This window comes from Podarcis vaucheri (assembly GCF_965113315.1).
Source record: "Podarcis vaucheri genome assembly, chromosome: 2".
Classification (NCBI taxonomy): Eukaryota; Metazoa; Chordata; class Lepidosauria; order Squamata; family Lacertidae; genus Podarcis; species Podarcis vaucheri.
Window position 1 is genome coordinate 27109086 of NC_138760.1, and position 13964 is coordinate 27123049.

The 13964-nt window shown below is 41.2% G+C and overlaps 1 protein-coding gene across 4 annotated transcripts in view; it reads left to right on the forward strand.

The window, feature by feature from the left end:
- The window catches only part of HELZ (helicase with zinc finger), a 117731-nt gene that overhangs the window by 32112 nt on the left and 71655 nt on the right, over positions 1-13964 (forward strand). For all 4 annotated transcript variants that reach the window (XM_082212340.1, XM_082212342.1, XM_082212341.1 and 1 more), the window contains 6 exons: positions 977-1033; positions 3522-3573; positions 4634-4709; positions 8647-8845; positions 9668-9775; positions 11529-11826. In XM_082212340.1, coding sequence (XP_082068466.1) covers positions 977-1033; positions 3522-3573; positions 4634-4709; positions 8647-8845; positions 9668-9775; positions 11529-11826 — 790 coding nt within the window. The remainder of the gene's footprint in view (positions 1-976; positions 1034-3521; positions 3574-4633; positions 4710-8646; positions 8846-9667; positions 9776-11528; positions 11827-13964) is intronic.

Genomic DNA, 13964 nt, shown 5'->3' on the forward strand with positions numbered 1-13964 from the left:
AGGAGATGTTAAAGCTAATGGAAGAGTGATTTTTTAAAAAAGGAAAAACATGTCCCTGTTACATGGGCTTTGGATTAGGTGGTTTGCTTGCTTTTGATTCTTCGCTCCTCTTTTGAATTGCCCTGTACTTATCGTTTTTATATGGGAAAGTTCTGTTTTGACCTCACTAGCATGGGTGGATTAGCTGTTGGTATCTAGCATGCTTCCTTTACTGGGGAAGGATCTGGCAGCTCCTTTGGTCTGAGGTTCACCTTTGAAGTACATTGTACTTCAGTGGAAAGAAAAGAGGGGTAGAGTTGCGCAGGGAAGTTAAGGCTCTGTTCCTCCCATATCAGGTTCACCAGGTAATACTGGCTAGACCAGCCTCCAGGTCTGAAGTTTTCAGCTGTCCTGGAGTATTAGTGTTATCAGTTGTTTTTAAGAGAGTCACTGCAGACATGTTTAAGGTTGGAAAGGAAGCTTTTATAAGGAATAAAAAGAAACTCCTGCCCAACAGAATGGCTGCAGTAAAAGTGTTAGGACATACGTTCTGACCATATAATTTCTCTCTATATATTTTTAAGTTTTAAAATGTTTCTCATGCTTTAAAAAGTTTCCCATGGATTTTAAAATAATAATAGCATTTTTTCAGTTTGGGACCCCTTGCTACTCAAAGTCTGCCAGCACTTTAAGTGTATTTTCACTCAGTTTTAAACTGTCCTGTAGTGACCACAAATATGTAAGATATGTTTTGTTATAAACAAGGCCACCGATAATCGTGGTCTGCCTTTTGCTAGGAATCTCAAGTGGGCATCAGTGAAAACAGGTTGCTGGACTAGATAAACTAACTGACCTGTAGGACTTTTATATGATACTGTGTTCTTATGGTCCAGTAGCTCTCAAAACTACAGTTTTATTAACCTTGTAAACAATGGTTAAAAAAACAGTTTTTGCAGTTGACAAATGGACAGCATGTGATAATGTTCTTTCTTGGCAGAACGGGATGGTAACTAAAGATCTGACGAGGCTGAAAACACTTCTTGTTGAAACAGAGGTAAGACTGGAAGAAATAAATATATTTCCTTTATAGAACTTTGGACTTTCTGCGCTGAGTTTTATTAGCACAGTTTAACCAGCTTCGCACACCCCCCCTTTAAAGCCATCTATGTGGTTGTTGGTTTTCTTTATCCTTTTATATTTGTATTCTGCTAAAAAAGACAGACCCAAGAAAGCTGAGAAAGTGCTTTTTTGTGGTTTGTAATATGATGGAGAACATTTTCTTTCTTCATCTGTAGTAAATGATTCCTTTGTCTAATATTAATCACCCACTGTTAGCCTATCTTTAGCCTGGGTTGGTCCCAAGATTCTTTAGGCCCTTGGACAACAGTGTATCAGCACCAAGCTTTTGATGTCTTATTTGGCACTGTCCCTGCTCCGAAAACATCCTTCTTCCCTCTGTAGGCCACCCCGTCGTCTTCTAACCGAGGTTCCTCTCATTCAAGTAAAACTCTTCAGAGCTTTTATATCACCCCACCACACATGATGCTTTCCAACTGGGCCAGTTACCACAATAATCAGGTGTAGGGTCATCAGATGTAGAGAAGTAGTCTGATGAATTTTGCATTTGTGAAAGAGCCTTGGAGGCCCATTTCCCACATTCACTTTTGTTAAAGCCAGAGGTGATTTTTTTTAATCATTCCCACTGCTGCATGGTGAATATTTCTAATGAATGTAACCCTTGGTGGTGACAACTGCTACTATGTCAGGAAACCTGTTCTTCTCACACTTTTAATGTGGCATGGTAAGTCTCCAAGGAGGGGTGCATATTGTAAGAAATGTGTGCCACATGAAACATGATGTCGAATTAGCTTGTAATGACTGCACTGCATCAAAGTAAACATGGAAACATGAATATTAAGTGTATAAGGGTCTGATTCAGCCAACATTAAGCAAATTTAAACTCAATTAATTCCAATGGGGGGGGGGATAGGTTCTTACGTTTTCCTATGGCAAATGTTTTGCAACATGCCAAACAAAAAAAAAAATCACACAAAGACCTAAGCTTAAAAGATCTTTCTTAGTTGCTGCATTTTGCTTGAGAATAAACACCCTGATTCCTAAACTTAGCTATTTTCAAATGGACCACTCTCACTTGCATCCCAAGGGAGATTTTAAAAGGCTTCCAAGGTAAACTCAGAAATTTTCTATTTAGACCACGAAATGTGTCTCACACTCTTCCGTTTTTCCATCTCTGTTGAGACAATTCCCTCTATCTCTTACCACCTCTGTCATTTTCCCAAGGTTTTAGGGGAGTGAGAGACCAAAGAAACAGATTTCTTTGCCTGTTTGACCAAGCATTCCTTCCCACCAAAGATTATTTGGGTTAAAAGCAAATGAGCATGATATGCTCCAGACTTAAACAGAGACGCTGCTTCTGTCCACATAAACTGGGCAAGGTCAACAGGTGGCGGAAAGCGGCGCTGTGGACGGGCAGTGACTGTTGTCACTGCAGCAAAGGATAAAGCATCAAGTTGCAGGATCAGTGGCTGCTCTGATCAAACCAGCCCTCTGAAATGCATCACAGCAGTGAGTGTATGTAAGCACATGTGTTCTGCTACAGCTGCCGCTGCCACTGGTTGTGGCTGCCTCCCTATCCAGCCATCTAACAGTGCTAAGTAAAATGAACTGGGTTGATGGTGGAATCGGTGGTGGGTCCTTTTGATTCCCTGGCACTTGGACCACCCTCACTGATCTCTGACACTAGCCCTGACTTTAGAAAGAATTAGGTTTCAAACTTATGCCACTAGCACAAATAATTAACAGAATGAGCAGGTTTGGGAGCAATCCTAAAATATAGCTTAGTTTTAACATGGCAGTGGTCCCTCATCTCTCAGCCATGTGGAGCTAACCAGAGTTTCCAGTTATGTCTGAATTTAAGGAAGCACTGGTTACTTTAAATTATGGTTAGTGAATGAGCCAGGATTATAAACCTGGCCTGAGCAAAACATAGTCTGAATCATAGTGTTGAAGCAGCAGTGTTAACATTTATTACCTTTATAAACCTAAATTTATATTTGTTCCCTCAAACAGTAAAACCAAAGTATATTTAATGTTTATATTTTTATAGTTAGTACTCAGAATGACGCGGGCTTGCGAAAGTCGGCAGTTCGAATCCCTGTGACAGGGTGAGCTCCCATTCCTCGGTCCCTGCTCCTGCCAACCTAGCAGTTCAAAAGCGCGTCAAAGTGCAAGGAGATAAATAGGTACCGCTCCGGCGGGAAGGTAAACGGTGTTTCCGTGCGCTGCTCTGGTTTGCCAGAAGCGGCTTAGTCATGCTGGCCACATGACCCAGAAGCTGTACGCCGGTTCCTTCGGCCAGTAAAGCAAGATGGGCGCCGCAACCCCAGAGTTGTCCGCGACTGGACCTAATGGTCAGGGGTTCCTTTATCTTTACCTTACTCAGAATGATACTTGAAATTAATTTTGATTTCTTTATTGATTGACTTAATGTGCTCAGCATTTTTTTCTTTTTGTGATTTCAGGCAGCAGTTGGTAAAGTGCCCTCAGTATACCATGTAGAAGAATTGGAGGAAGGTAAATAAAAATAGCTTTTGAAACTACCAAATGAAGGATTACAATTGTCTTGTCAATCGATGGCTAAACCGTGGCTATCACACAATTTGGGATCAATTATTATAAAAGACTAGGAAGTGGCCTCTGATGTGATTTTTTTAAACTAAGCATGAGATTGTAATCAAGAGGCCCTGGATTGTAATAGGTTGGATCCAGAGATCTTCCCACCAAATGGGAAAGGCAGATGCTGACTTCCCTGCTCAGTTTCCCTGCTTTGTTCTCTCCCTGTAAAGGAGAGTCCCCAGAAAGTGCTCCGAGGGCACTGCTATGTGGGTGGACAGTGAGATGGGAGGGTGGGGGCTGTGGAGAAGGGGGAGGTCACCAAAAATTGAGTGGTGACAACTGATTTTCTACCGTCTCCCCATTAGCCCTGAGACCCCACGTTGTATCCCGCCCCATTCAGCATTGTCACTGAATCCTCAGCAAAGCATTTTGACAGAGTTTTCTGTGATAGCAGGGAAAAGTGGTGGCAGCAAAGTCAGAGATTCTCCTGCAGAAGGAGAGAGATGGAAAGTGATCCAGCCCAAGGACTCCTGTTATTAGAAGCTCCCTCTGACCCACCTGCCACTAGATTCCACATTTCATATGTTTCTGCTGTTGAACAAGGGGCCGTTGGCTTTTTTCCTGCTTGCAAAGGAATGTAATTACAGTGGTACCTCGGGTTAAGTAATTAATTCGTTCCGGAGGTCTGTTCTTAACCTGAAACTGTTCTTAACCTGAAGCACCACTTTAGCTAGTGGGGCCTCCTGCTGCTGCAGCACTGCCAGAGCATGATTTATGTTCTTATCCTGAAGCAAAGTTCTTAACCTGAGGTACTATTTCTGGGTTAGCGGAGTCTGTAACCTGAAGCGTATGTAACCTGAAGCATATGTAACCCGAGGTACCACTGTATATGAATTGCATTAGGCTGCCTGTCGTTTCGCTCAGCACAAAATCGGTTATGTGCATGATACCTTAATAGCCCAAGTGTGTTTCCTGATACAACCAGAAAAATAACATAGATATTCTGTTTATGTGACAGGATGTCAGGATGGCTGGCAATTTCGACCCCCACCCAGGGGAGTCACAAGTAGTGAGGAGTACACACTATGCAGAAGGTAAAGTGATACTTGCTTCAACATCTCTCAGTATTTATCAGCATAGTTAAAAGGTATCAAAACTAGAGAAACATATAAAATAGAAACACACGGTTAAAAGGGTGGCACCTATTGTAACTTCTTCATTATTATTTCCATTACTATTTTGGCAGTATATCCAAGATGATTTGACAGGTAATTAATATTTTATATGATTTATAGGGGAAATTGTTTTCATTTTGACATTTTCGAAACAGCTGAATAGACAATGCTACTCCCTTTAAATACTTTATTAGCAAATTGCTTAAAAGGGCTTGTAATTGGTCAGCCCAAATGTAAAGAAATCCCTATGTCGAGAAAAGTAGTCATGTAAAAAAATGCAGAGAAATCCATTGGTAGTGAGTGGCAAGGATGTGAATGTTTGATTTGTGCCCTGCCAGATGTTTCTGTTGTACTAACATGAACCTGAAGTAAACAGAAAGGACCACTTGGTGTCACTATCATTCAAGAAAACGGGAGAGATAATGTACTGAGATATACACCCTTTAAAGAAATACCCATTGTGCTACTAGCTTAGCAAATCTACTCGGAATGTTCTTTGAATAGTGATGTTGCAAAGTTCTTTTTTTTAAAAAAAAAATTTTTATTGGGTTTTCACATTTTATATAGACAAAAACAAAAACACAAAAAACAAGTAAACACATAAACAAAGAAAAAAAAAAGAAAACAACAACAAACATATATACTTTCCCGAAAATGTTATTTCCTAACCCTGGTCATTGACTTCCCCCTACCCCCTCTCTTGCATCCCCATTTCCAAATTTATGTCAGCAAATTGGCATTTCCCTGTCTTAATATTAGTCCTTTTATAAAAGCAAACAAAATTAATTTTTTCTAAGTTGGACCTCAATTCCCTTCCATCGATTTCCCATTTTGTCTTGAATAATGATCTTTTTAACCAAATCCCATAATCATGAGTGTTGTTAGAACTTAATTTTTCCCTCCCTCCCATCCCCGGTTTGCGTCCCTTCCCAAAGCATGTCCAAAATAACAGTTATTAGCCCGGGTTCCTCACGTCCGAGGCCCTCCAGTCTCTTTCAGTCCCTCTCCGCCGGTCTTGTTGGTAATCCTTTATGCCAGTCGTCACATCTCGAAAGAGTTCTTTCACCATCAATCCAAAGTCTCTTCCCATATTTGCAAACAGCTGCTGAAGAGTTTCCACAAGGCATGAATCTTGAAGGTAATCAAAGTCAGAGTCTATGTGGAGGCCCCGATTATATTTCTTTATTTTAAATTCCTTAATTTCATAGACTCCCAGGGCCTCCACTTTCGTCTTCTGCATCTTTCGTGGATTTATAGTAGATTTACTCCAATAATCTCCTTGTTTGTATTCCACAGGCGTCAGCTTCTGCTCAGTATTTTCCCACATCACTTCTTCTCTTTCTTGTTTTGTCTTCTCCTCTTCTTTTATTATCATTTCTGGTTCAGCTGTGGATTCTTTCTCATTGAGGTCCTCGTTACATTCAGCAGGACTACTTGTTTCAGAAGTCAAGGTCATCAATTGTTCACTCATAGCCGTAGTCTGCTCTTGTAAGATTCCAACCAAATAAAACATCCTTTCGATTTCTCCCAGTATCTTTCCATCCACAGCCATTGTAGTTCCACAGAATTCCCTCTAGAGGGAATCTGGTTACTTAGTATTCTTTTCCCCAACAGTCCTCTGTCTTGTTATTGTTTCTTTATTTCCAACAATTTTAGATCAATTGTAACTCTTTTTAATCCAGAGGTAACTTAGGTAGCAATTTTCCACTATTAACAGTCCGTTTGACAGCTTTGACAGCTGTCAAACTCTGCACTTCTTAAACCAGCTCCAAAGCAGGACGCTCCCGGGCCCGGGAGGGGGGGTTGTTTACAACAGAGCATAAAACATCCAACACTCCTCTCTCCTGCTCAAAATTTCCAAATCTTGGAAGTCACTGTCTTTTTTAAAACTCACCCTTTACAGGGTAGGCACTCCAGCTTAGTTCTTTTTTCGTTGCTCTAGATCGTCTGCAAGGTAGGGGGTGCGGACTTCCTTTTAGCACATCCCCCGATCGTCTCAAATTCAGTGGATAAATTTCTTAAAAGCCAAGTCCAAATTACTCACGGGTTGTTTTTTCAGCCGAATTTCAAGGAAGGAAGTCAGCGCTCTCCGGTCATGGCTCGCGGCTTCGCTCAGCAGAGGTAGCGATGGACTCTCAGTGCCGCGCCACCCCCCGTATCCCCTCCGCAGCCTTTAAAAAGGCTCTTCGCGAATCAGGGGGGGCGCTTAAGGCACCCGCCGAGTCTTCAGTCCGCAGGCACCGCGCCTGCGGTTTTAAGGGTCCCCGTGTCGCCGGCACGGCAAGACCCGTCCCCTGCTGAGCCGATTCCCTCCGGAGCTCGGAGGGAATCCGCCATTCCCAGATCGCGTCAACCCCGGAAGTGATGTTGCAAAGTTCTTTGCACTTTGTGGGAGAGCAGATGCAAGAAATAATTTTGTTCAACACGCTTACCTGTTATCTGGCTCCTTTAGAACTCTCCTTAAGTGTCCAGATGGCTTTTTTTAAGTATGCCTATTGGTTTGGGCATGCCTTCATTTTCTTTAACCAGCAGGCCCTCATGTCGTGCCAGAAATTACTTTTTTGTGTGTTTCATAATATTTTTTATTTGCTTTTACAAATATAAATGTATAACAATCCAAATTACATATCCATTTTTTGAGATTTCTCCAAGTCTCTGGATTTCCTACCTTCCCCTCCATGGGTCAGATTGTACACCCGCTCAACTGCATATTATTTCACAACCCATATTTTATATCTTTCCATATTGTCCATGATATTCTCTACATTACAAGTGTTATAAAAATCCTGCTAACGCTGGCTCCCTTGGCCTGTAAAGCAAGATGAGCGCTGCAACCCCAGCATCGTTCGCGACTGGACTTTTGTCAGGGGTCCCTTTAACCTTTAATGTTTTCATATGCTTACCGTGGTCTCCTAGATAGATTATACATTTTTCCCATTCTTTGTTGAAGTTTTGGTCTTCTTGTTTTCTGAGCCTTCCAGTCAGTTTTGCCATTTCGGCATAGTCCAACAGCTTGGTTTGCCATTCCTCTCTGGTAGGGACTTTGTCTTCTTTCCGTCTCTGGGCTAGTAGCACCTGCGGGGCTGTTGCTGCATACCTGCATACATGTTGTATTTGGGGTGTCGGCACCTACAATTCCTAGTAAAACAACTTCTTTTTTAAAAAATTTTTCAATTCATTATATATCATTTCCCAAAATGCTTTTATAACCTTACATGTCCACCACATGTACATTTACATTTCCAGCATGTATTTCTACTTGTCTTAAACATTCTTGCTAACTTACTAGGAGTCAAATACCACCAGTACATTGTTTCATATACCGTATTTTTCGCTCTATAACACACACCCGACCATAACACGCACATAGTTTTTAGAGGAGGAAAATCCGTAGGCATGCCACCCGTAGGCTTTCCCTCCATAACACGCACAGACATTTCCCCTTACTTTTTAGGAGGAAAAAAGTGAGTGTTATGGTGCAAAAAATACGGTAATTTTCTTTCAGTGTACAGCATGCCAAGAATTTCAAATCAGTTTTCCATAACCTTTCCCAATCTGAAAGCTGAATATTATGCCCCAGATCCCTCGCCCAGTGTGTCATTACATTAACCTGTTCATCTTTTGTATACCATTCCAAAAGCAGTCTATACGTTTTAGACAGTAATTACTTTTTAATGTCCCTCTGTTTCGAAAGTCGCAAAGCATTGGTGGCAGATGCTGTTCAAGGAGCCTTGGCTCAGACCCTTCTTGGGTACATGGAACTAGTTACGAATGGGAAAAACAAACAAAAAACAACCTATGCAATTGGGGAATATTTTAAATTTTAAGGGTTGATTGTCTTTCCTATTTTGTGTAGGTTTTTAGAGCAAGGAATCTGCAGGTATGGTGCACAGTGTACTTCAGCACATTCCCAGGAAGAGCTAACAGAATGGCAGAAGCGATACGCATCCCGCTTGATAAGGTTGAAACAGCAGAAGGAAAACAAGCAATGTTTAGGCAGTTACATGGAATCCCTGATCGAGAAATGGATGAACTCATTATCTCCTGAGAAAGTGGTAAGGGGGGGGGAAGGGTTATTTTGTAAAGCGTTTATAAAACCCTCAACATAAAAACAATAGAATTAAGACAAAAATACTACATAAAACCAGCAAAACAGTAGTACAGGTGGCAACCGTTTTGCACGCGTCCAGTTGATGTGCAACTGCTGACATGTGCATCATTTTCGGCCACGGAAGGGGATGGGGACAGAATGGACTTACGTGTGACCACTGACCTGCGCTATTACCCAGAATGCAACCCCCATGCAAACGGAGAGTTGCCTGTGTAAGAGCGTATGAAAACAATGACTCAACTCACCATGGTGGCAGATGATTTTATCCCCAAAGTGATGGGCAAGCTTGTCACTGGCAGCTCTATCTCAGTATTCTTATTTCAAATGAATAGAAGAGCCTGATTTTGGCGATCTCTGCTAGACCTGCTTGGTTAATTAATTCACTCGCACAGTACCAATCAAAAATATGTAACTATTTTTCTGTTAATTAAAAAACAACAATACCAAGTGATCCTCATTTCTGCAATTAAGAAGAGTTTATGGCTGCAATCATATGCCTACTTCAGGGTAAGCTGGAGGAAGTTGCTGCTGTCTTTGTGGTTTGTTTCAAAGTCATGGTGATGAGAACTGAGTTCTTCCTCGGGGTGTATGTGTGTTTATATATAAACAAAGCAATAGGTATTGCAATTTATGACTTTACTTCAACCTTTGGGTAAAATGCTCATTCACAGGTGGGGCATTCCTTTTGTGGAATGGTCTTTAATTAAAGAGTTATTTTTCAACCCTAGTGTTGTTACCTTATGTGATGCCTTTTCCCTTTCTTTAGCTTAGTGAGTGCCTAGATGGCGTGAGAGTTGAACATAGCCCTGAACTGTCAGTTACTGTCACCACCAAAAAATCACAACAGATGTGGACGTTTGCTCTGACATGTAAGGTAGGATTTATTTATTTTTTTGTACTTTGAAAGTATCGCTTGCCCTTAATAAGTTTGCACTTAACATTTTCAGCACCTTCTCTTGTTGTAATGCACACATTCACAGGGAGAGTGGGGTATGCCATGTTAATGAAGAATCTGCACATTCTGTGACTGTTGTAGTGCTAAAAGCACTTACATACGTAGGTATGCAGATTCCTGCCAACCGAGCAGTTCGAAAGCGCGTCAAGGTGCAAGTAGATAAATAGGTACCACTCCAGCGGGAAGGTAAACGCCGTTTCGGTGCGCTGCTCTGGTTCGCCAGAAGCGGCTTAGTCATGCTGGCCACATGCTGACCCGGAAGCTGTCTGCGGACAAACGCCGGCTCCCTCGGCCAATAAAGCAAGATGAGCGCTGCAACCCCAGAGTTGGTCAAGACTGGACCTAATGGTCAGGGGTCCCTTTACCTTTACTTTAAGTATGCAAATATGCAACTATGTATATACTGTATATACAGTGGTGCCCCGCAAGACGAATGCTTCGCAAGATGGAAAACTCGCTAGTCGAAAGGGTTTTCCGTTTTGGAGGTGCTTCGCAAAACGAATCTCCTATGGGCTTGCTTCGCAAGACGACAATGTCTTGCGAGTTCCTGCGGGTTTTTCCCCTCCCCCCCTTTTTCTAAGCCGCTAAACTGCTTATTAGCTGATCCGATCAGCCGATAAGCCGCTAAAAGCCGCTAATAGCGCTAATAGCGCTAATCCGTCAATGGGCTTGCTTCGCAAGACGAAAAAACCGCTAGACGAAGAGAATCACAGAACGGATTCTTTTCGTCTTTCAAGGCACCACTGTACTATGTATATACTATGTATATACTGGTGTTAACATCTGTGCTGGTTGCAAAATGTGCTGATCTCACCTTTTCCTCAGCCTTAACATTTATCATTTTGTTGTTTCTGCCACCGAGTCAGATAAGGCTGGGAAAGGAAAGTTAGGTTTTGTCGATATTGTAGGAACAAAACAGAGATGAGGGTTGAGAGCTGGTTCAGTGCAGTGCCTGAGAGTGTGAGCCTGACTTCAAGTCTCACATTAGCAGTGAACTGAGAAGGTAGTCTTGGACAAACTTGTTTCTTAGCCTCTGTTCCACATTTCTAATATAGAGATTATTAAAATGGCCCATGGCCGATCCCACAGGATTAGTTTTACAAGGCTTACTTGACTACTGTATGTCAAGCACTTAAGAACAGTAGAAAACGCTATACAAATGGGATGTATTATTAAAGGGAGTCATTCTAAGCATTTATCTCCCACCCCAGTTAATAAATAAAAAGTATCCAAACTTCTTTTGGTCTTTAATTCCTGTTTTGTTTTGTTTTTAAAAAAGAAAAGTTTTTTGTTTTTTTTAATTGGCAGAAGTGAGAGCTGGTGTGGCATAATGGTTAGAGCATTGAACCTGGGAGATCAGGGTTCAAATCCACACTCTGCCATGAAGCTCACTGGGTGCCCTTGGGCTGGTCACAATCTCTTCGCCTAACCTACTTCACAGGGCTGTTGTGAAGATGAAACGGAGAGAAAGAGAACCACGCACACCACCTTGATAATCCTTGGAAGAGAGAGGTGGCATATAAGTTTGATAAATAAATAAAGATTAAAAAGTGATGGCAAGGGTTTGGGATGCCACATTCTGTCCTTTGTCTTATCAAAGTTCATCCAATCTTCATACTTTAAAAAGCACAACAACACCAGTTATTTATACGCTTTTGTTGTTCTCCCATAGCCTGCAAGAATGCTGTATCGGGTGGCCTTGCTTTATGATGCGCATCGTCCTCATTTCAGTATCACAGCAATATCTGCAGGAGATAGCACTACCCAGGTATCGCAAGCAGTCCCAGAAAACTGCCAGGAATGGATAGGAGGACAGATGGCCCAGAATGGAATCGATCACTCGGTGTACAAAATCAGCATAGCCTTTAGCACAGAAATCTTTGGGACGTTTCGCCAAACTGTGGTATTTGATTTTGGAACCGAACCAGTTTTGATGCAACGAGTGATGATTGATGCTGCTTCAACAGAAGGTATTGTTTGCATGGTTTTGTTAACAAACTCATTTGTTGGAAAATTTGCTACATATTTTTTGTTGTTGTAAATTGCCTGGATGATATATGTGGCTGTAGTATTGTTACACACACTTTCCTAACTCTGAAAAGTCTCAGAACTTTCCTTCTCCAGATATGTAGCTCTCTCTTTTAACCAAAGCTGTGATCTTGCTGTAATCTTCTCTTTCAGATGCCTGTTATATTTTACCATATCATTAGAGCAGAGAAATAAAAAACATTTTCCTTTTAGCTGTCTCTAATGTGTAGAGAACTATATAGTGGGATTGAAATAATGATCTTTAGGTTATTTGTTTAAGCCATTAAAAGTGTGTGTGTGTGTCTCGTCAAAATAGCACTAAAAACAGAGTATATCACAGAAAAAAAAGAGAACTTACCGAACTAAAACTTAAAAATAATCCAAAAGCCATAGCCAGATAAACTAAGCAGCAGTAGCTAAAAACATTGAGCACTGTACAGTGAGCTAGAGGGAAATGCCCTTTAAGAATACTAAAGCTTTTATCAGCTGCCTAAATGACAGTAAGGAACTCTTAAGTTGGCTAGCAAAGGTTCGCATTGTAAGAAAGAGCCAGGCAAATCTCTTGAGGAAACACTTTCAGGCAGATATGGCCTTCAGCCATGTCAGAGAAAAAACAACCACAGGGCAAAACAGCGCAGGCCAACTTTATTGTAATGTCAGCAATAAATACCCCCAAATTAATTATAAAATAAAACCACATCATATAAGCATCAGCAGTCAGTAACATCAGTGTTAGTAACTGGTCAGACCTGAATACCTGGCAGAGTACAACAGTAACAACAAAGTATTTAGCAGTTTTCCTGAACGTCCATAGGGGTTATGCATAGCAGGCTTCTTTGGGGATAAGAGTTCCACAAGTGTGCTGTCATCATGGAAAAGGGCCTGGTATGTGGGCCAAAGTACATGTTACAGTGGAGGCTCATGTAATGTTAGCCTAACAGCTGCTAACCCACTGTAAATATTTAGAAAAGATGTGTGTTTAAATTTGTATCCATCTGCTGCATTTACCCTGAAAGTCACCCAGCCCTTCGGTTTTTCATACCTGTCTGTGTGATTAACATGGGCCTGAGATGCAGGTAAAAGTGGCTGGAGGGAGGAAAGCTTCAAGGAAAAAACTGATGGCGAGCAGAAAGGCTGTGACCCCTCACTATTTCTCCATGTCAAATCACTTTTCCTCAAGTACTACTATGACTTCTTCCTCCATCATCATTATCAACTCTTGGCTGTTTGAAATAAAATTTGTAATAGTAAAATGATCACTGGGCTATCATAAAAAATGCCTGCACATTAGTTTGGCCCTCCTTCATCATCAGTCTGGTAGAAGTTAAGGAAGGCACATACAATAAGGCCTTTCTGGATTATCTTAAGCCACGGAGTGAGACAGTTTATACAAGAACCTGCATTTTCTGGTACGTAGATGCAAAGCAATTTGGGCTTTATGCTACTTAAAGGTTTAGTCTTGAACCTTTAAGAAAATAGTTGGATTGCTGCAGAATCTTTCTTGGGCTGCTAAGAAAAAAATGTAGCTAATAAAGTACATTCTGAATTTTTTGTGACAGAAATCTATATAACGTTGGTGATCTTTCGAAGCATATTTCAATCATAGATGTCCTTTGACTTCAGTGACATTTGACTTGTGCCTTGAACACACTTATCTTGCCACATGTTTAGAAAGGGATTAAAAGTATAAGGATGTTTAAAAGCCCATAAGTTTATCCATGTAACCCAAAAAGTATTGATTATTTTGAAAGGTGTGTTGGCAAGTGGCATCTTTTGCAGGTGAAATGGAGGCAATGGACAAAACAGAAGGCTCAGATCTCAGCTAGTCACTAATTGTGCAAAAAAATGCAAAAAATAAAGAAGTCATTATTAGTTTCACATGCCACGTTACTGTTGAACTGCATGTTGCCATGACTATAGCGTTCTTTGTATAATATGGGTCTGTGTGCACCTCGGTTGCAAATGGCAAAGCAAGGTTTCATATTCTTCCTTAGAAAGGATGTCAACAATTTTTCATGTGTATAGGAAAAATGAAAAAGTGAGGAAAGATAAAAAGAAGTATCTGTCTGCTGCATAGTAA